General features: G+C 43.2%; 1 protein-coding gene across 2 annotated transcripts; it reads left to right on the forward strand.

Moving 5' to 3' along the window:
• Positions 1 to 606: 606 nt before the first annotated feature.
• Positions 607 to 20539, forward strand: LOC118392328 (leucine-rich repeat neuronal protein 3-like). 2 transcript variants are annotated; one of them, XM_035784238.2, is made up of 2 exons: positions 607 to 912; positions 13649 to 20539. In XM_035784238.2, exon 2 carries the CDS (start codon positions 14043 to 14045, stop codon positions 16161 to 16163), a length of 2121 nt encoding a protein of 706 aa, XP_035640131.2. In that variant the 5' UTR covers positions 607 to 912; positions 13649 to 14042; the 3' UTR covers positions 16164 to 20539. The 2 variants fall into 2 exon arrangements, with proteins under 2 accessions (XP_035640131.2, XP_052316100.1); XM_052460140.1 differs by lacking the exon at positions 607 to 912 and adding an exon at positions 2941 to 2961.
• Positions 20540 to 22439: the final 1900 nt, after the last annotated feature.

Raw genomic sequence — 22439 nt, forward strand, 5'->3', positions numbered from 1 at the left:
AATTTATTCATCCCTGAAAATTGAGTTGGCTCCTTTCTAAAAGCTAGGGGGATTGTGGCCACTGAAGCCTATACCAAGTAAGGGCACTTTAGAAGTCATGAACTTCTCATTATGAGAAACTTAATGATGTTTTACATTATTAATTCCAGGACTTAATATAAAACAGTAACTGTTTAATAACTGCATGTTATGATAAGATGGCACCAAATGGATAGCAACATGTCCTAAATGTCTCTAGGCCTTGATGCACAGAGGGTTCCAAACCTGTTCCAAACCACTGGTAAACCATACAGTAATGGAGCTTCCTCTGACCCAGCAGGAACATCCTTTTGTAGAACAATGTGCTCAAACCCCCCTGGGACTCAATCGAGCGCGAGCTCTAATAGGAACAGATATCCATTTTCTTCCTGCACCCTCATCTCATTTCCCTCCTTATTGCTTCAAGACTCCCTGGGAGAGAGGGTCGAAGAAAGGACAGACGGGTGAATTCAGCCAACCAGACTCGGGATGCTGCGAGCGCCGTGCCTGGATCTCCAACGCTATTGGCTGTTCTCTGGAGAGCGGAGGTAGTTCTGATATTAATGAGTGTTGAGCAGAAAGCACCATGTCTCTGTGACAGCTGATCGAGGGGGAGATGCGCCGTTAACCACCGTGGAAAAGGACACGGGGGATAGAGGCTCTTCTACCAACCAAACAGCTATCTCTGCTTGTGGACTTTCGGTTTTCTGATAGGGAACAACACTGGGAAGAAGGAAAATCTGGAGCTGGTCTCTCTCCAACTGTGTAAAAATAATAAACCGCCGTCTAGGCTTGTCTGTTTTGCGCGCTCTCTCTCCTCCGTCTCTGGACCAGTGCGCTAGATGGGGTTATAGGGAATACTTATCGGTCGATGGGAGAAGATGACTATTGCGGGTGAGTTCCCCCCTTTCCCCAATATTTTTTCTGTCATCGAGAGAGCAGATATGTGGGGCATATTCTATATCGCCACTATTGCAGTACCGATTTCCAAGAAGTTAACGGGAAATATCTGGTTTGCTGAAAGGCTTTGACGACACAGTAAATACTAGCATAACAAGAAAGGTGTTGCTAAGCTATATAAAACATTATGTATGAAAATGGTTATCATTATGTTTTACTGCAAATGTAGCAATCGGACATGCATGACAGCTTGGAAGGCTACTGATTGTTCTCGAACCTTCAGACGCAGGAAAGCTTTTGCGCAACTATGCAGAATGTGCTTTAGGATGGAAATGGATTATGAATGAAATCACACCAAAAAGATACGACGTCGAATATATATATTTTTGTAAAGCAGGTGGATTTGTGCATAAATGTATGCTATGATGCAGGTCCTGTTGCTGATGCATTTAGAGAGCGCGCACACAAGACACGTCTAGAAACTCTCAGAATGGTGGCTAACTCTCCCTCCCCTCTCGCTTTGCTCTCGGTTGAATCATCCTGTTGCAATCAAAGAGAACCCGTTCTCAGTAGCTACCTGCCACGAAAGCACTAATAGGCCTATCCCCGGGCTGCACGCAACACACACACACACACACACACACACACACACACACACACACACACACACACACACACACACACACACACACACACACACACACACACACACACACACACACACACACACACACACACACACACACACACACACACACGATGCATCGTGCATCAGATCCATAGGCTTCAGCACCATATCTGCATGTTGCATCCGGAGCTTTTGCGTAATGACACTTGTCACGCAATCACAGAACCACATATCCCCGATCCCCGGAGCCTGACCTCCTACACCTTGCAGGATTTGGAGAGAGAAGCAGCAAGTCTCTAATCCTTTAACTGCATTTGGGGCGTTTCTCTCCCTCTCTCGCTTTCTCTCTCTCCAAACTATAACCTCTCCAACGCTCATGGAATATTCAAATGAGAAGTCACCATGTCAGGCTTACTATAATGTTTCCTATATATGAGGCACAGTTGTCCATTGACAGTGTTTACCTTGTTGCTGTATCAGTGAAACAGTCTACCTTGTTGCTTCTGAAAGCTAATGCTGCTTATATTGAACATGGGCACAATGGTTCGAGAACCCATTGGTTAGGCTTTCAAACAGAAGCCCAACCAACAGCCATTCAATATGAAATGACATAGCATTGCTCAATGCTCACCATGAAATCTAACCACTCTTTCGTCATTGTAATTTGCCTCTGATGGAGACCATCTTCATCCTGTGGTGAGAAAATGGCAGACCAAACGGTGCTTGGCACGCCTATCCAAGGCCAACTCATCCTGTAGCCCTGTATAGCACAGTGTAGCACAGTAGCCTGTCTCCATGTAGCACAATTCATATTTAGCCTAGTCTACTGTACATGACATACAATACTGTTCACCTTAGATTTTGATGTCACCGGAGCTCTGTGTCTGTCTGTAGACGGGTTGGTTGTTTAGCAACAAGGGACAAACCAGACGGCGTTGGCTTAGACTGTTAACAACATTTTAAAACTGTATTTAGTCTCCAAATGTTTATTGGAAACATAAATGCATTTTCACAATGAGCACTTGTTGTTTCTCAAATGTATCCTTACCGTTGTTGGTTAGCTCATAAGCGGATTTTTAGCCATATTAGCATAGAAATGACATCAGTCAAAACACCTCAAAACAAGACATGGTATCAATAACAAGATAGAACAAGCTGAAACGAGCCACCTACAATTCCCCAAACGGCAGCTTCTTGTCATTGTTGCTGGCTATCTGACCAGTAAGAGTCATAACAACACACATCGAATGCACGCGCATCATTTTTGTCATGCTGTCCGCAAAACCCGTCTATATTCACCTTCTCTTTAAACAGGCATTTCTATTCACGTTACAGAGTTCAGCTGCAATGCTAGGTGTCTAGCCTGGGATTTGAAGAAGCAGAGCCCTGAACATGCAACTACTTCTCCCTCTCAGGTGGGAATAACAATCCTCGAGTCAAATGGTGATTTCATTTAGTTCAAAATAGATCATTGCTTTTTACCCAATAACTCTTGCAGTAGAGTACAGTGTAAACAGCTCTATTGATCTTGTTAAGGGCTACATTACATTGGGCCTATGTGAAGCACGATTTAAATAGGTTTTTCCTCATACAATAGCTTAATACAGTGATGAGTGCCAGTGTGTGGGTGTATGTATTTAGAGGAGAACATACATGTAGCCCGAGTACAATTTTCCAGGCTATCTATCTATGAGGAGGAGCAAAGATGTGTGGGTTTAACTCTCAGTCCTATACTCAATGTCAAAATACACAGCGCCTAATTAATTGTTAGTTGCATAATGATGTATTACAAGAAGCCCCTGGTTTGATTCTGGTACCTGAATACACAGCATGGAAACAGTGGTGCAGACAGACAGCTACAGGGAAGAGTTCAGAGCATTCAAGCATACAGTACAGTAAGCAGGCCTTCCATAGCTGATAGCCTCCTGGTTACAAACATATTTGGGTTGGGCACACGTTAAGAAAAGCAGGTATGAATTCAAAATCAAAGTATTGTTGTTTACCCGCAATCAATGACATTTCAGCTTTTCTAATCTAGTCTGAAAATGTCGTTGGAAATGTAGCGATACCCTTTGATCCGTTGAAAGGGAACTCCTGAAGTCTCAGGGAATATAGATTTTAATCAGAGGGAGCATGGTAAGAGGGACATATGCAAATAGCCTTTTCAAATAGAGGAGAGACATCTGAGGATTGCTGCTGTGCTTTCGATCTGTCCCGTAAATATTCGAGATTAATATGTGTAGTCCTGGATACACTAATGAGAAGCTATTGCTTAGGAGTGACACGATACCACTGAGACTGGATTGGGCTAAAATCCAGGCAGTTGCGCAATCGTGAGCTACCCAGACAGAGTGATGGATGTATGGAGACGTGGACATATGCACCATGGGGCGGCAGGGTAGCCTAGTGGTTAGAGCGTTGGACTAGTAACCGGAAGGTTGCAAGTTCAAACCCCCGAGCTGACAAGGTGCAAATCTGTCGTTCTGCCCCTGAACAGGCAGTTAACCCACTAGGCCGTCATTGAAAATAAGAATTTGTTCTTAACTGACTTGCCTAGTTAAATAAAGGTAAAAAATAAATCATAGACTTACACACGTGTACAGTTGACATGCATGCACAATTACGCACACACAGACACATACACTCCCCTCCGTATGTGTTTGGATAGTGAAGCTAAAATGTACAATGTTGCATCTGAGTTTGTAGAGTCACAAGCTTGATGTAGTCATTGCGTTCAAGAAATATAGGACCAAATACTAAACTTTGATACACCATAACCACTATGGCAGGTAGCCTAGTGGTTAGAATGTTGGGCCAGTAACCTGAAAGGTCAAAAATCGGTCGTTCTGCTCCTGAACAAGGCAACTAACTGTTCCCTGGTAGGCTGGCATTGTAAATAAAAACGTGTTCTTAACTGACGGACTTGCCTAGATTTCAAATCCAACATGCTGGAGTTTGTAGTTTGAGCTTGACTGTCCAAATATATACGGAGGGGTGTACATGTGCACCGTACCCAACATCAGTAAAGACATACCTCTACCGAGCCCATGGACATACATGATGTAGCAAACCATTTTGCATTTCCAGGTGCCAATTATTTTCTTTAACTAGCCAGTTAAAGAACAAATTCTTATTTAAGACAACGGCCTACCCCGGACGATGCTGGGCCAATTGTGCACCGCCTTATGGGATTCCCAATCACAGCTTGATGTGATACAGCCTGGATTTAAACCAGGTACTGTAGTGCCACCTCTTACACTGAGATGCCTTAGACCACTGCGCCACTCAGGAGCCCCAGGCCTGTTCAGGCCTCTTCTGAGCCAAGGTGAATGGAAACAGTAGGTACCCTAGAATACCTTATAATGTTTTTTTCAACCTTCATTTAACTAGGCAAGTCAGTTAAGAACTAATTCTTATTTACAGAGAAGGCCTACACAGCCTATCAGAGCCATAAAATCATAATAAAGCTGGCCGGGCTGAAATTAAATTCATTCCAGTGGTGTATAAAGATTGATTCTGTCTGCTGAAGGAAACCTTGTCCCTGCAGACTCATGGCCTCTTGACCAGATAGATATATTATTCATATAAATACAGATAGCTGTGCATCTATCTCCGAGGGAGGAAACATGCCACATTTGCACCTGCAGATTCAATTTACTTCTGACTTTGAGTGAAATCTCGGTCTCCTTTCATTCTGGCTAACAACCACGAGGAGAATAATGTAGATGCGTGACAGGGAGAGTACGGTTATCTACTAGGGAGATAAATAAATGTTTGGCGTGTTCGCCATGCTTTGGAACTTATCAATGGCTGATTTAGCGGGATTATAAAAGGATGCCTTATTCTGTCATCCAGATGGGCTAACTTTCTCGTGCACGTGTGGTTATACACGTGCATGCGTGTGTTTGTGTGTGTGTGTGTGTGTGTGCCTGCCTTTGCATGCGTGCATGTGTCCGTTCTCGTGTGGTCTGTAGTTGCCTGTAGGAAAATGTTTGTGTGCATGCGATTTTGTATGTGTGTTCTCTTGTTCTCCCTTACTCAGCCCAAGGGCACTGGCTGTAGAGCGAGAGAGGCACACGGCTGAGCTAGGCTGAGCTCAGACCTGGGGTGTCCTGTGGTTCATTTGGAACATTGATTCCGCATTAACTGTTGACTCGCTGCTGATTTGCGGCCATGCAAGAGCAGGTATAAGGGGAAACGTTTTCCCCTTTTCACACCACCACACAAAACTTAATTATGCACACACACTGCATAGTAGACAGCGTTTAATGGACTCTCCCCTTACCTTAGAAAAAAAACGTGTAATGGCAAATCAATGAGTTGAAGGGCACGGGAAGGGACAGGAGACTCACAAAGCCACCCACCAAGCGGCTTATCCATGCAGCACTTAGCCAGCCAGCCAGGCAGACATGGAGACCGGGAGGGAATCAGGGGCAGGGGGGACATTAACTTTCCTCTATTGGAGATAATGATGCTAATGGGTTGAATGGAGAAGAGGGAAGGAGTGGAGATGGAGAGGAGAGGAACCCACTATAGGGGTTGGTTTCATCTGGGGAAGAGAAGAATGAAAGAAAGCAGGATGAGAAGAGTTAAGAAAATGGGCAATATAGAGAAAGGCAAGAGCAGGTGAGAGAAAGAGAGAGGGAGAGTGTGTGTGTGTGAGAGAGAGAGAGAGAGAGAGAGAGAGAGAGAGGGGGGGAGAAGAGACGCGGGAAGTAGGATGAGAAGAGAGAAGGGAAGGGAGATATTAGAGAGAGCGAGCGCGGAGAGGAAGAGAGAGAGAGAGGAGGGGTGAAGAGAGAGCCTTTGATGATTATAACCAATGGATCAGAATTCCTGTGAACCATTTCTTAAATACACAGGCCATTTCTCCTGCAAAAAAAAGAGGCAATTCCTCTGATGCCCTACTTTGCAATTACGTATGACCTTTATGTCGGGGAAACAGTTTTAGCCCTGCCAGGGTAATGTCTACCTTTCAGCAGATACTATACTTCCTTGTTACCGGCTAAACGGTATAGGCTACATAATCATATCCCTGAGGGCCGGTATGTTCCCTTTCAACACCTACGATAGATGCAGCGCATCCATTGTTTCCTTCTGGGAATCTACTGTACATTCCGGGAGTTTTTCTAACCCGTGATCAGAACAGAATGTGATGTTTATTTCATACGTAAGACAGTACCTTTCATTTCTAACAACATATCAACTAGCGACTGCACACTACCAAAATAATGATCTCAATACTCCTTGCCTCTCGACCCCAGCCTAATTTACCCCAACTTAATGTCAGTACAGAACATTTTGTTCATGTACTGCAACCTCCCCTTTCTACCTCCATACTTATAAATACGGTAATCATCTCCAGATCCCCCCTCATCTCCACTTGACCCCACACGACCTCCGCAGGCTAGGGTTTCGAATTCACTTCAAACAAGCAGCTAGCTACCAAGCTAACAGTGCAGGCTGGCTGCTTGATGATGAGATGAGCCACAGCGGCATGAGTCAGGAGGAGCCCAGCTCTCTGCTCGTCTGAACTGAATTCTTCCTCTGCTCTATGTTCGCGACATACTTCAGTTCTGAGACTGCCATCGTTGAAGTCACTTGTGGTGACGTGAGAATGAGGGTTGTTGCACAAAACAAAGTCATCATTAATTGGATCATCTCTAACCAATCAAAGTATCAAAGTCAATGACGAATAAAAAATGTAAAAAATGCCGCTTTACCCATATGGGTTCTGGCTCTGGTCCAACTCAGCGGTTTCTAGGGCCCATCAAAACGGTTGTCAGAATCAGAACATGTGTTTGTGTTCTAGAAATCATTGGGGATGTACTCTGGAGAGGAAGCTATCGTCTGTTGGCATGGTGTAACGCAACGGTCACCAAGGCATTTGACAAAGCAATCCTAATCGATCACCAAACATTTCTGTAAAAAACTACAATGATAAAGCCTTGCATGCCTACATTTTGTGTTCGTCTTACGCTGTTGTCGGGCGGTGCACTTGATTCAGCCGCCCTAGGGCCCTCGCGACTAGATATGCATCTCGTCCCCTCATTTGAAGGTGTCATAAATATTTGGACAAATGTATTTATAGTGTATTACATTTAGTCAAAAGTTTAGTATTTGGTACCCATTTGTGGACTAGATACATGAAGGGATTTCACTTCTAAACGATCAAACAGATATGTATAAAGATACCCTAAAATAAAAGGTGACATTATGTACTGTCCCCTCATATAAAAGATTTGATCTCAAATCCAAAATGCTGGAGCGAAGAGCCAAATGAAAAGTTTTAGTACATAGGGGAGTATATGTGCCACTGGCCTGGACACATTGGAAGCAGTAGGGACAAATCCAGATTTATATTTCTCTCTCCCTTTGCCGTATCGTTCTGTTGATGCTGCACTGCATCAGGACTCTGATTAGGAGCATCCATCTTATAATTCCATTTGGCTTCGGTATTAACCGCATTCCTCTTTGTCTGAGAACCGCAGGCGTCATGCAAGTTATTGCCACTTAACGCCAAACAAGCTCCAGTTTTCCCTCCTCCCCTCTTTGTTCCTTGGAACTCTTGTTTTCACCTCAGCTTAAATAGGTTATGGCTGATTTCCCTCATCTGTCTTGTGCTAAGGTTTTTAATGCCATTACGACTTCCTCGGGTCACTGGAGGTTAATGTGATGGTATTGATACCCTGGCAGTCATTTTGTCCCTAGATATTTCCTCCATTGCTTCCTGTTGACTACTGGTAATTGAACAGTGTATTGTGGGGGAAATGAACTGTATTGTGGGGGGAAATTAACTCCGTATTGAACGGGGGAAAACTCAGCTTGACCTGATTTCACACTGACATGTTAGTACCGTGCAGTAAACTCTTGAATCCTGGACTAGGCACAGTAGTTAAGTGTACGAGCCCTTTGCCACATATGCTATTGCAGGCTATACTGTTTGTAGTTTACAGTAGCTAGAGTACATTGGCTTGCGAAAGTATTCACCCCCTTGGCATTTTTCCTACTTTGTTGCCTTACAACCTGGAATTAAAATTTATTTTTGGGGGGTTGGTTTCATTTGATTTAAACAACATGCCGACCACTTTGAAGATGCAAAAATATGTTTCATTGTGAAACAAACAAGAAATAGGACAAAAAAAACCAGAAAACCTGAGTGTGCATAACTATTCACCCGCCCCAAAGTCAATACTTTGTAGAGCCACCTTTTGCAGCAATTACAACTCTCTTGGGGTCTCTTGGGGTATGTCTCTATAAGCTTGGCACATTTAGCCACTGGGATTTTTGCCCATTCTTCAAGGCAAAACTGCTCCAGCTCCTTCAAGTTGGATGGGTTCCACTGATGTACAGCAATCTTTAAGTCATACCACAGATTTTCAATTAGATTGAGGTCTGGGCTTTGACTAGGCCATTCCAATACATTTAAATGTTTCCCCTTAAACCATTCAAGTGTTGCTTTAGCAGTATGCTTAGGGTCATTGTCCTGCTGAAGGTGAACCTCCATCCCAGTCTCAAATCTCTGGAAGACTGAAACAGGTTTCCCTCAACAATTTCCCTGTATTTAGCGCGATCCCTCATTTCTTCAATTCTAACCAGTTTCATAGTCCCTGCCGATGAAAAACATCCGCACAGCATGATGCTGCCACCATGCTTCACTGTGGGGATGATGTTCTCAGGGTGATGAGAGGTGTTGGGTTTGCGCCAGACATAGCGTTTTCCTTGATGGCCAAAAAGCTCAATTTTAGTCTCATCTGACCAGAGTACCTTCTTCAATATGTTTGGGGAGTCTTCCACATGCCTTTTGGCGAACACCAAACATGTTTGCTTTTTTCTCTGGCCACTCTTCTGTAAAGCCCAGCTCTGTGGAGTGTACGGCTTAAAGTGGTCCTATGGACAGATCCTCCAATATCCGCTGTGGAGCTTTGCAGCTCCTTTAGGGTTATCTTTGGTCTCTGATTAATGCCGTCCTTGCCTGGTCCGTGAGTTTTGGTGGGCGTTTTGGCAAGTTTGTTGTGGTGACATATTCTTTCAAATTTTTAATAATGGATTTAATGGTGCACTGTGGAATGTTCAAAGTTTCGGATATATTCTTTTATAACCCAACCCTGATCTGTACTTCTCCACAACTGTTTGGAGAGCTCCGTTGGAGAGCTCCTTGGTCTTCATAGTACTGTTTGCTTTGTGATGCCCTTTGCTTCGTGATGTTGCAGACTCTGAGGCCTTTCAGAACAGGTGTATATATACTGAGATCATGTGACAGATCATGTGACACTTAGATTGCACACAGGTGGACTTTATTTAACTAATTGTGTGACTTCTGAATGGAATTGGTTGCACCAGGTCTTATTTAGGGGATTCATAGCAAAGGGGGTGAATACATATGCACACACCACTTTTCCGTTGTTTTGTTTTTTCACTTCACCAATTTGTACTATTTTGTCTATGTCCATTACATGAAATCCAAATAAAAAATCTATTTAAAATACAGATTGTAATGCAAAAAAATAGGAAAAATGCCAAGGGGTTGAATACTTTTGCAAGGCACTGTATATTCTTACCTTACACACTGTGTGGTGTAGTATTTACAACATGTTTACTTTTTCACGTTTGGGATTATAAGGCTAGGAGACTGAATACCTCTGAATAGGCTATTTAAACCTAGCGATGGATTTCGTATCATCATATCTTTTACACTATGGTCTTAAACATTTAAAATACTCTAGCCTAGCTTGAAAGTTCTGTCGGTGTCAGCTCAAATTCCCCATTTCTCTTTCCCCAGACTAATGTCTCTTAATGTTCTGTTGAATAGTAGAGCAGCCGAGCACGGAGACAGTCTCCTCACCGTTGGGACATGAATGAAACATTAATAAGTGAACTTACTTAACGTTGTTAAGTTACAGACATAATGTTGAAGTAATTCATGTATTTAGGTGCTAATATGAAAGTGGTCACCATCAGCATAAAAGCAGAGGGCATGGGAGTTGAATTAGGTTCAGTTCATAAGAGATGTCTTTAAATGTTTAAGCTTATTGTTGATGAAACAGTATGACAAAAGAGCACATCACCAATAACGGCAATCTCTCGTCATTCTTTGGGATGTTTCAATTCATTTATGAAGTAGGATGCTCAATGCACACTCATTCAACAGAAAATCTGGCATCCCTAAAGTGCTGGTCCTCGGGTAGCTTAACCTTGTCCAAAAGTGAAGGGTAAAAACCTTTATGATCTATGATTATATGTGGAGATAATGCAACAGTGCTGCAGCGTGTGTAATAATTCTAAACCTGTTGTCATTACACAACGGGAGAGGCTAAGAAAATATTATGCATGGTGTGAACGCAACCAGGAATAAATTGTAGGGCAAAACATCAATTTTCATGAATCAAGTTGTGATTATCATAACTCAGATTTACTCACACGTGAGTAAGTACTGAGCAACGCTGTTATGTTATCCAGGCGCACCACGCCATTTGAGTCAACAACTAACCTCAATACAATCATACACTGTGTATGAGGGATTTTAAGCACGGACATTAAATGGATATGAAAATAGCCCTTTGTTCCATTGTACAATCAACACCTCAGTACTGTAGGCTACCTTGCTAACCGTTCCGACATTCGGATTCCATATCACCTTGCCAAATCTGAAGGAATCCAGGAAGAAGGTAAATGCTCCATTTAATATAATGTGCGGCAGCTCTTTTTTCTTCTTATTTTTTACAGACCTCTGATTCCTCGTTCAGGCTGCTACCGGTATTTTCCAGCCTCCATTTTGTGACTGCTGTGAAGGGGCTGGCTCACAAAGATATTGATCACCCAATGGAAGTCATATACAAATAATGTCTCATTTAGCCAATTAGCAGGCAGGGCGGGTGATTAACAGCATAACAAGGCACCAGACCCTAAGGGACCGACAACGGCTACCCACTGTGATGGAACATGCGGTGGATGCAATAACGTTTAGCCCAAACACATTAAGGTGTCTCTAATTGTGATTAGTAAACACAGGAACAAGAGTAAGCAGGGTGTAAGAACCAAAACACCATAGAAGGAAATTACAGTTTTAAGAGAAAGGAAGGTCCTGTGTTCTTTCCCCAGTGAATATTAAGCACAGAGCTATACAATGAGAGTCAATGCTCCCTGAGGGAAAGAGAGGGTGTTTTTCAGAATGCTCTGGGTATTCCACTTATTAAAGTGCCAGGTGATTTGAAAAATAATTACCCCCCACCCTCTCTGGTCGCTTTCTCTCGCTCTCTCTCTCCCTCCCTACCTCATCCAAAACCACATTCTCGGCCATACACTCCAACAGTGGCTTGAGAAATGAACTCTTGGCCTGTTTTGCCATTGGGGCTGACTGCAGTGTTTTTGTAGCACCGTTCGGACTTTCTCATCTCCGTCGTCGTCTCGGAGCACTGGGGTGGAAACAGAAATGAGGATGATGGAATGTCTCCGGTGCAGTGCACCCCTCCTCTCTCTCTTTCTCCCGTTCCCTTTTTCTTCTCTCCGTCTTGTGGCCCTGTCTGGCGTTTTGTTGCTCTGCAGCCCAGGTTATGACAAGCACCGTCAAACCCATCCGTTCAGTGAAAAGTGTTTATGTATGACAAATGATAAAGAGCAGCAGCCTAACTGTGGAGAGGTGAGCATAGAGAGGAAACAGGAAACAGAAACGCAGCAAGAGTACACGCTGAGAAACAGTCAGTACTTTTAAATGGAAATTGTACTTTTTACTTAATTTGTTTCATGTTTAAAATAAAATCTGTTTCCCATACATGTTTCCCCTGGTGATATACATTTTGTATAGAAAAGTATGTGCACACCCCTTCAAATTAGTGGCACTGTTATAGGATGCCACCTTTCCAACAAGTCAGTTTGTCAAATTTCTGCCCTGCTACAGCTGCCCCGGTCAACTATAAGTGCTGTTATTATGAAGTGGAAATGTCGAGGAGCAACAACGGCTCAGCCGCGATGTGGTAGGTCACACAAGCTCACAGAATGGGACCGCCGAGTGCTGAGGCACGTAGCGCGTAAAGTAATCTGTTCTCAGTTGCAGCACTCACTACCGAGTTCCAAACTGCCTCTGGAAGCAACATCAGCACAATAACTGTTTGTCGGGAGCTTCATGAAATGGGTTTCCATGGCCAAGCAGCCGTGCACAAGCCTAAGATCACCATGCTCAATGCCAAGCGTCGGCTGGAGTGGTGTAAAGCTTGCCGCCGTTGGACTCTGGAGCAGTGGAAACACGTTCTCTGGATTGATGAATCAATCATCACCATCTGCCAGTCCGGTGGACGAATCTGGGTTTGGCGGATGCCAGGAGAATGCTACCTGCCCCAATGCATAGTGCTAACTGTAAAGTTTGGCGGAGGAGGAATAATGGTCTGCGGCTGTTTTCATGGTTCGGGCTAGGACACTGAAGTTCCAGTGAAGGGAAGTCTTAACGCTACACCATACAATGGCATTGTAGTCAATTCTGTGCTTCCAACTTTGTGGCAAAAGTTTGGGGAAGGCTCTTTCCTGTTTCAGCATGACAATTCCCCCGTGCACAAAGCGAGGTCCATACAGAAATGGTTTGTAGAGATTGGTTGTGGAAGAACTTGACTGGCTTGCACAGAGCCCTGACCTCAACCCCATCGCACTCGCAGACTGCGAGCTAGGCATAATCGCCCAATATCAGTGGTAGTTAGCAACTTTTTTTCAAAATGCAAGCTGAGACATAAAAAATGGTATCCACGAGTTCATCTGACTCTGGGGAAGGAGATAAAGGGCTTCATTGCCAAAATCCTAAAGTATCCCTTTAAGCCTATGCAATCTGCCATTTAAGAATTTAATAAATACTTCTCGCTTTAACTCTAAAGGCACTATCCTCCTATATTTATCCTTTCATGCCATATCAGGAGGGCACAGAGATGCCCCCAAATTATATGAAATAGGTCAAGCAGATCTAAATCCATGCTGATGTGTCTTGAAGGGCCGTGCAATGTAAATGTCAACATGCATCCTTGTGCCTCTACAACAAATGTCAATATGTCTAAATCCCCTTTGTATGATGCACCCAGGTTTTCTGTCAATGTGTTCACATTTCCCTCTCTTCTTTTACAGGTGGGAATGGACTCATTTGACGATGCTGGCAGCTAGTAACAACGTTGAGAGATGGATGTGATTCATCTTCAAAAGAAAGCAGAGCGTTAATGGAGGCTAACCCAGATGTGCTTAGCAGGACTGTAGCTTCCTGAGGTATATGTTCATTGTTATCTACTTGGGCCTGTATGACTGAAGTCTTGACTCCGACCCTTACGCCCAGGAGGGAAAATTGAGCGGTTGGACGCCAGTACAACCACAGCAAAACAAAAGCCCCCTAGGAAACCCTCCCTACCAGTGGGGGGTAGTCAGTCGCTATAGCAACAGTAACAAATTATTCATTATTTGTGAAGTTAACAGCTCAGACCACTTAATCTACAAAGACCAATTACTTACTGGAGGGAATTGGGCCAATATGAAGGACGTGTCATTTGTAGATTGTTTCTTGGTGGGTCTTGCCATGACTGCCTTTGTTCTGGCCTCCGAGGAGAGAGTCGATTGCCCTCAGCTATGTGTGTGTGAGATCAGACCCTGGTTCTCTCCCAGCTCCGTGTACATGGAGGCCCAAATTGTTGATTGTAATGACTTGGGACTTTTCACTCTGTCTGGGAGATTACCAACGGACACACAAGTGCTATTGCTGCAGACCAACAACATTGCAAAGATTGAGAGACCTTTGGATTACCTGGCCAACATCACAGAGATTGACTTGTCGCAAAACAACTTATCCTCAATGAGTGACATCCACCTCGGGCGGCTGCCTCAGCTGCTGTCCTTGCACATGGAAGAGAACTGGATACGCCAGCTGCCAGATAGCTGTCTGGCAGAGCTGGCCAACCTTCAGGAGCTTTACATGAACCACAACCTGATCTCCTCCATCTCTCCCACGGCGTTCCAGGGTCTCCACAACCTCCTCCGGCTCCACCTCAACTCCAACAAGCTGCAGACGATCAGTAGTGAGTGGTTCGACACCATACCCAATCTGGAAATACTCATGATTGGAGAGAATCCGATCACCTCCATTCAAGACATGAACTTCAAGCCACTTCGTAATCTCCGAAGTCTAGTTCTGACCAGGATGAACCTATCGCAGTTACCCGACGGCGCTCTATCTGGCCTCGACAACTTGGAGAGCATCTCGTTCTACGACAACACCTTCCCCGAAGTTCCCCACGCAGCTCTGAGGAACTTAAAGAACCTCAAGTTTCTGGATCTAAACAAGAATCCCATAGGGAGGATACAGCGTGGAGATTTTGCAGACATGCTCCACCTCAAAGAGCTGGGCATTAACAGCATGCCGGAACTGGTCTCTATCGACAGCTTCGCCCTCAACAACCTCCCCGAACTGACTAAGATCGAGGCCACCAACAACCCCAGGCTCTCTTACATCCATCCCAATGCTTTCTACAAACTGCCCAGGCTGGAAACATTGATGCTGAATGGGAACGCGCTCAGCGCCCTACACAGGATTACCGTGGAGTCCCTCCCCAACCTGCGGGAGGTGAGCATGCACAGCAACCCCATCCGCTGCGACTGTGTGGTCCGCTGGATGAACATGAACAAGACCAACATACGCTTCATGGAACCGGATTCACTCTTCTGCGTCGAGCCTCCCGAGTACGAGGGCCAGCATGTCCGGCAGGTCCACTTCAGGGAGATGACAGAGATCTGTCTGCCTCTCATTTCTCCTGAGAGCATGCCCGGGCACGTCAGCGTCGACAACGGGAGTTCTGTATCGCTCCACTGCCGGGCCTTTGCCGAACCCGAACCGGACATCTACTGGATCACACCTTCTGGTACCAGGGTCCTGCCCAATACCGTTTCAGATAAATACTACATGCACTCAGAGGGAACGTTTGACATCTACGATGTAACAGAGAACGAGGCTGGACTGTACACCTGCGTTGCCCACAATCTGGTCGGCGCAGACCTAAAGTCAGTCTCTGTGGAGGTGGATGGATACTTCCCCCGACCTGCCAACGGCTCTTTGGACGTCAACATCAAATCAGTGGAGTCCAACTCGGTCCTGGTGGCCTGGAAAGCCGCCCAGGGTGGTCTGGCTCCTAACATAAAGTGGTACAAGGCTTCCGACCCCAACCACCCGACCATGGCATTCACTGCACGCGTACCGTCTGATGTGAAAGTGTACAATCTCACACATCTGACTCCCGCCACCCAGTACAAGGTGTGTGTGGACATCCGCGGCATCCTCTACAAACACGACACCAAATGTGTCAATGTCACCACAAAGGGATTAGAGCTGGCGGCCAAGGACACTGAAAAGTGGCACGCTGCAGTAATTGCTGTCTTTGGTGTGCTTCTCGCCGTGATTTCAGTGGCCTGTCTGCTTATTTATGTGTCTCTGAGGAACCACCACCTTTGTGGGGATTTAAGGAAATGCCACTCCAAAGTGTCTTTGACGCAGGTGGCCGGCCTGCACTCTCCTTTTACGAGGCTGTGGATCTCAGGGAACGGACTGCCAACTGCAGTGGAAGTGAAACCCACAGTCATAAATGTATCTGACAATGCCTTTTAAAGAACTAAACCCCCGTGGAGCTTACCACACAATCGCAAAGAATGGACAAAGCGTACAAAAAGGATAAACCTGCAGTAACTGTTTAAAAATGTGCATCGGCTTCCTTTTAGCTTTGACTCTGACATTCTGGAAAAATATACACCATCATTGAATTGAGGAGTAACCGGTAGGAGGGAGACAGACCACTCTCTTGGTTACAGCATAGTATCTGACGTGGCGGCTTTATAACAATTCAATTGCTTTATCAAGCTAACATCACCAGGGAGATCGTTTTCCTTGCTAAAACACACAGTTCGACATCCCTGGGTTCTTCACAGAGTACAGATAGAATAAGAGAATATGATGACGATGGTGTTCTCTCTCTTGTAATTGACTGTTAAATGTGTTAAGAATAGTGGAACTGTCCTTGTGGTCCCCAAGCAATAGCGTCCGTGCTGTACAACATCCATAGGTGAGATAGAGATGACAACTGTCTATAACGGAGGAATTATGTAGTAGAATAGACAATAATAATGACTATGGTGTAAAAATTTTGATGAATATTACCCTTTTTCTATTTAGAAAGAGAGGATTTTTGTTTTTTTCAATAAAAAATTGTTATATATTCTATCTGCTAATGTAAACATAAATCCTCTGGTGTAATATCTGGACAGTAAACTGGTGTGATATTAATAATGACTCTCATTAATAACAACATCATTATGCTAAATAAAATTATACTGCATATGGGTACAGTATATAGATAGGGTGTTAAAGAAATGGTTGTTTGCAAGTGTTCGAAGAAGGATCTAAGAATCTTGACAAAGGCAGACCTTGAGTTGATGGTGAGTTCATGGTCTGAATGTGATTGTCTGTCCTGACATCTCCCAGAGAGTAATGATTGTGGTTTCCCCACTGGGCAAAAACTGGTTAAAATCAACATTGTTTCCACATAATTTCAACAACAAAAGATGAAATGTGATGACGTTGAATCAACGTGGAAAACTGATTGGACTGGGAAAATGTCATCAACATAAAAGGGTATTTCGTCTTTCCCCCCCCCAACTTTCAACCTAAATCCAATGACATGGTGGAATTTGTTGTTGATTTCACGTTGAATTCAAGTTGACAACTCAACCAAATGAAAATCAAAACTAGACGTTGAACTGACGTCTGTGCTCAGTGGGTTGTTATGCCCCGGTAAGTGCCTACCACAAGAACTACACAAGAAGTACACAGGAAGTACACAAGAACTACTACAGAGAAATAACAACAAGGCCATGTCATATCTGCAGACTCACAAGCTAATCTCAAGTACTTTTAGTGAAAATACATTCTTAGTATTTTTGGCATATAAACATTTTAAAAACGTTGTGTTCTTGCTTTGGGTGTAAAGTTATAAAAGCCATTTTTATATTGACTGTACTGTCTGTGATATCTGGGCACAACTGGGACTGAGATAAGAATCTGTGCTGAGGAAAAAAATGTAATAAACATCAACGTTTCTTTGCAATCATAGGGTTAGTCCCTCTCTCCCCTTTCTTCAGAGTGCTGAAATAATTTTATTATCTCACTACATGACAATCATCACACTTGATGAAAACACTATACAACCTTTTGTGTTCCTGACCTTTATATTGCCAGGAAACCTTGATAATGATCACCCAGCATTTCATATAAGAGCAAAAATGCCTGTTGTAACACCATGTGAATATACTGTATCTTACGAGTTTGTATGTATTTTAGCTTACATTGTTATTCCCAGATTACAACCCAATACAGCCTCATTAACTGGCTCATTAGGAACATGTTCATTCTTTAGACAGAGGTCCGTGGTCTGAACAAACCCAGCAAAGTCAGTGTCACAGTCATGTAGAGCGGAAAGACACAATGTCCCAATGACAACGCTCTGCAAGGGAAGTCAGCCGGTTAAAGCTCGCTCCAAAGCAGTCGGAATCGGAAAATCGCATTATATTTGTTTCATTAAGCATCCGATGCTGGAGTCCCGAACATAAAAATACCAGACATGATGAATGTCTGTCAGGGACCGAGTGACATGGAGGATTTATCAGACAGGACCTGCCTCATACATCACTGCAGCCTTCAGCACCATGGACAGGGCTTTTAGAGCTCAGTCATTTGTCACAGACAAAGGGAGCTAAGATATGAGCAGAGCCCCTCCGCTCAGGTAGTGGCTCAGGTCAGACTGAGCTGAACGTTGCCAGTCTGCCCGAGTCTGACGCACACAGAGGCACACACAGACTGTACATACACTACTGTTCAAAAGTTTGGTGGTCACTTAGAAATGTCCTTGTTTTTGAAAGAAAAGCACATTTTTTTGTCCATTAAAATAACATCAAATTGTTCAGAAATACAGTGTAGACATGGTTAACGTTGTAAATATTTTTTTTATGGAATATCTACATAGGTGTACACAGGCTCATTATCAACAACCATCACTCCTGTGTTCCAATGTCATGTTGTGTTAGCTAATCCAAGTTTATCATTATAAGGCTAATTGATCATTATTAAACCCTTTTGCAATTACGTTAGCGCAGCTGAAAACTGTTGTGCTGATTAAATAAGCAATGAAACTGGCCTTCTTTAGACTAGTTGAGTACGTGGAGCATCAGCATTTGTAGGTTAGATTACAGGCTCAAAATGGCCAGAAACAAAGAACTTTCTTCTGAAACTCATCAGTCGATTCTTGCTCTAAGAAATTCTTGCTCTCTCTTTAATGATGCTGCCGGTTGAGGACTTGTGAGGCGTCTGTTTCTCAAACTAGACACTCTAATGTACTTGTCCTCTTACTCAGTTGTGCACCGGGGCCTCCCACTCCTCTTTCTATTCTGGTTAGAGACAGTTTGCACTGTTCTTTGAATGGAGTAGTACACATCGTTGTATGAGATCTTCAGTTTCTTGGCAATTTCTCACATGGAATAGCCTTCATTTCTCAGAACAAGAATCGACTGACGAGTTTCAGAAGAAAGTTATTTGTTTCTGGCCATTTTGAGCCTGTAATAGAACCCACAAATGCTGATGCTCCAGATACTCAACTAGTCTAAAGAAGGCCAGTTTATTTCATTGCTTCTTTAATCAGAAAAACATTTTTCAGCTGTGCTAACATAATTGAAAAAGGGTTTTCTAGCCTTTTAAAACAATAAACTTGGATTAGCTAACACAACGTGCCATTGGAACACAGGAGTGATGGTTGCTATAATGGGCCTCTGTACGCCTATGTAGATATTCCATAAAAAAATCTGCCGTTTACAGCTACAATAGTCATTTACAACATTAACAATGTCTACACTGTATTTCTGATCAACTTGATGTTATTTTAATGGACAAAAAATGTGCTTTTCTTTCAAAAACAAGTACATTTCTAAGTGACCCCAAACTTTTGAACAGTAGTACACACACACACACACACACACACACACACACACACACACACACACACATAAATAAATACACGCACACCTTGTGATATCTTTACCCTGGAGACATCATGAGGTGCTACTGTGGCTAAAAGCTGTGTGCTCTATGTGCCCACAAGGAGAATAGTGTGTTCTTAGAAGAACCAACAGCTCGTGGGGTATTATTATTTTTTTTATCACGAACCCATGATTTGATTACATCCTTGGATGAACAGACTCAAGACTTATCCACAAATTTGTCTCCTCTCTCTCTCTCTCTCTCTCTCTCTCTCTCTCTCTCTCTCTCTCTCTCTCTCTCTCTCTCTCTCTCTCTCTCTCTCTCTCTCTCTCTCTCTCAGCGGGTAAGAACTCAGGTGATAGCTTTTTCCCTGTAATTGTACATTCACAGCCACCTATATGAGAGACATCGGGATTTAACTTAAATCCTACATGAAAAGAGCCAGTGAGGTTTTTAATCCACAGAGGGCGTAAAAAGAGAGAGAGTTTCTGATGAATCTTCAAATATTTTCTTTGAATCACTTTCTACTATTCTAAAAAAAAAATCTGCAATGCTGAGATATTAAAGCATTCTCTCTGTGCACATTTTCTTTTGTTGTCTATGTGTATATTAAGGTATTTCTGCCAGTTATACAGTTCCATTTAATTATGCAAGGATCATCACTACCAATGTCAATCTCCATGGTGATAGAAGCTATTATTAAAGAGCTCCTATGTAATAAAACACATGTATCTAACATTTTAAGACAAATGCAGTAATAATGGTTAGTTCATATCTGTTTTTCTTCAGTCTTTTCTTGATTTATATTTATTGCGTGTGCTGTGGGTGATGGAAGAGGATTTCATAAGTATAACATTGTTTTATAAATGTATAAATCAAAGTATGCGTAATGCCATATGTAATGTAGTGGTGACAGTCAGTGTGTACTACTGTGTACTATTCAGTAAAATAAGTAAATCCTCCATTGGAAGCAATAAGGAAACTCTCCTTCATCTTTCTCGGCATCTCCGTAGAAAGTTGCAATCTATCGGTTTCCACTGTCCGTAGTCATGTGTGCTTGGAGTCCAGCCAGCGATTCTTCAGCGGAAAGATTCATGTATACTCGAGTTGTTATTTTGTTAGTAGATCCACTTGACCGCTCCACACGATAACATTTACACAACATACAAAGTGCAAACCTTTCAAATGATTTTGAATACTAATAATTGCCTTTATTCACACCAGAGGTCAAAAGACTTGAATGGGATTATTGAATTGAATCATTTCATATCATTTCACGCCATGAATTGAAAACACACTCACAGCTAGCTGTATATGCCAGAAGCAGGTACTATAAAAGAGGTCAAACAACTCTATAATCTCTCCATATACCTTATTACAGCTAGACATACCTACATAGGTCAGCCTGTGCAGCTGCAGGCAACATTTCCAATAAAAGTGAAATGCCAACATTTATTTATAATCCCAGTGCAGCTATAGCACCTTCAATGTATTAAATGTGATTATTTCTCTTGGAGGTTACCTGAGTAGCCAGCAATCACAAGAACAGCCAAGTTGACATTTGACGATTTACTGTGACAACAGAACTATGACTTTTCATCTTTGTCACATTAGAAAACCAATCTCAATTTCTCAGGCAGCGTTATATTTTGCGTTCTCCATTTAGCCTATATGACAAATCAATCATTTGCATCACAGAAATGCAAAGTCAATTGTATTGTTTGTAGATAACCCACCCAGTCCACAAACCTTGACCTGGAATAGCTGATAATAATATCAAATGACAGAGATAGACATTTTGTGTCTAAGCACCTTTGTTATCACGAATCTAGCATTGGTCCAGACAATCTCCATTCCTGACATGCATTGCAATGTATTTCCTGAAAAGTAGAGACAGGACGTCATGGTGAATTTGCCATAGCTTGTCAAAGGGAAAATGGTCAATTGCCATTTGTCTGTAACTTCCAGTTCTGCCTGGCCTCTCCATTTCCATCTAAACAACCATCTCTCCCATATCCTTTCTCCTACCTTCTGCTCCCTCTCAGATAAAGAGACGCTGTCCGACCTACCACCACACACACACACACACACACACACACACACACACACACACACACACACACACACACACACACACACACACACACACACACACACACACACACACACACACACACACACACACACACACACACACACACACACACAGTCCCCAAAAACACATCTGCAATCATCAGTCGCTTTCTTCTTACGGAGCCAAATTGATTGGAGCTCGGCTGTGAGGCTAATAGAGCGTTGATCCATAGAGGACTGTTATCACATTTGCATGTTTCACTTGATTACCAACCTGGCACTGCCAGTAAAGTTACCACACGTGCACACTTGGGTGTCTTTGACATTAAAAATAACAAAAAGTAACCCTGCAAAAAGTAAACAAAATTCCCTTTACATCAGAGCGTCCTATAGGCATCGTATAGCATTGTCTTACGTCAGATAGAGTGACGACTCCGTGCCTTCGTCTGCAGTGCCGGTTGAGGGACGAGGGTCGTGTCGGAGTGAGGAAGGAAGACAATGGAAGCATAGTATCCGTTAGACATACACATTATGATGTAAACATTGAGACGTTATTGACAATGTGTCCTATACATCTTTCCATCAATGAGAAAATCTGGTTCAAAATGAATGGAGGAAGGACATGACACCATGTGTTGGTGTTTGTACTAATTGCCCATCCCATCCTCCCATTGCCAAATGGATAATTGGTTTCCTGATCATTGGTGGATCGACTACACTCCTCTCTTGTCTCTGTGCTGTTTCCTCAGCTAGCAGAGCTATGCCTGCATGCAAATGTTATGAACAGAT

Source organism: Oncorhynchus keta, chromosome 13 (genome assembly GCF_023373465.1).
Source record: "Oncorhynchus keta strain PuntledgeMale-10-30-2019 chromosome 13, Oket_V2, whole genome shotgun sequence".
NCBI lineage: Eukaryota > Metazoa > Chordata > Actinopteri > Salmoniformes > Salmonidae > Oncorhynchus > Oncorhynchus keta.

Coding starts and splice junctions, on each gene's coding strand:
- LOC118392328 (XM_035784238.2), top strand. CDS start 14,043: ATGAAGGACGTGTCATTTGTAGATTGTTTCTTGGTGGGTCTTGCCATG.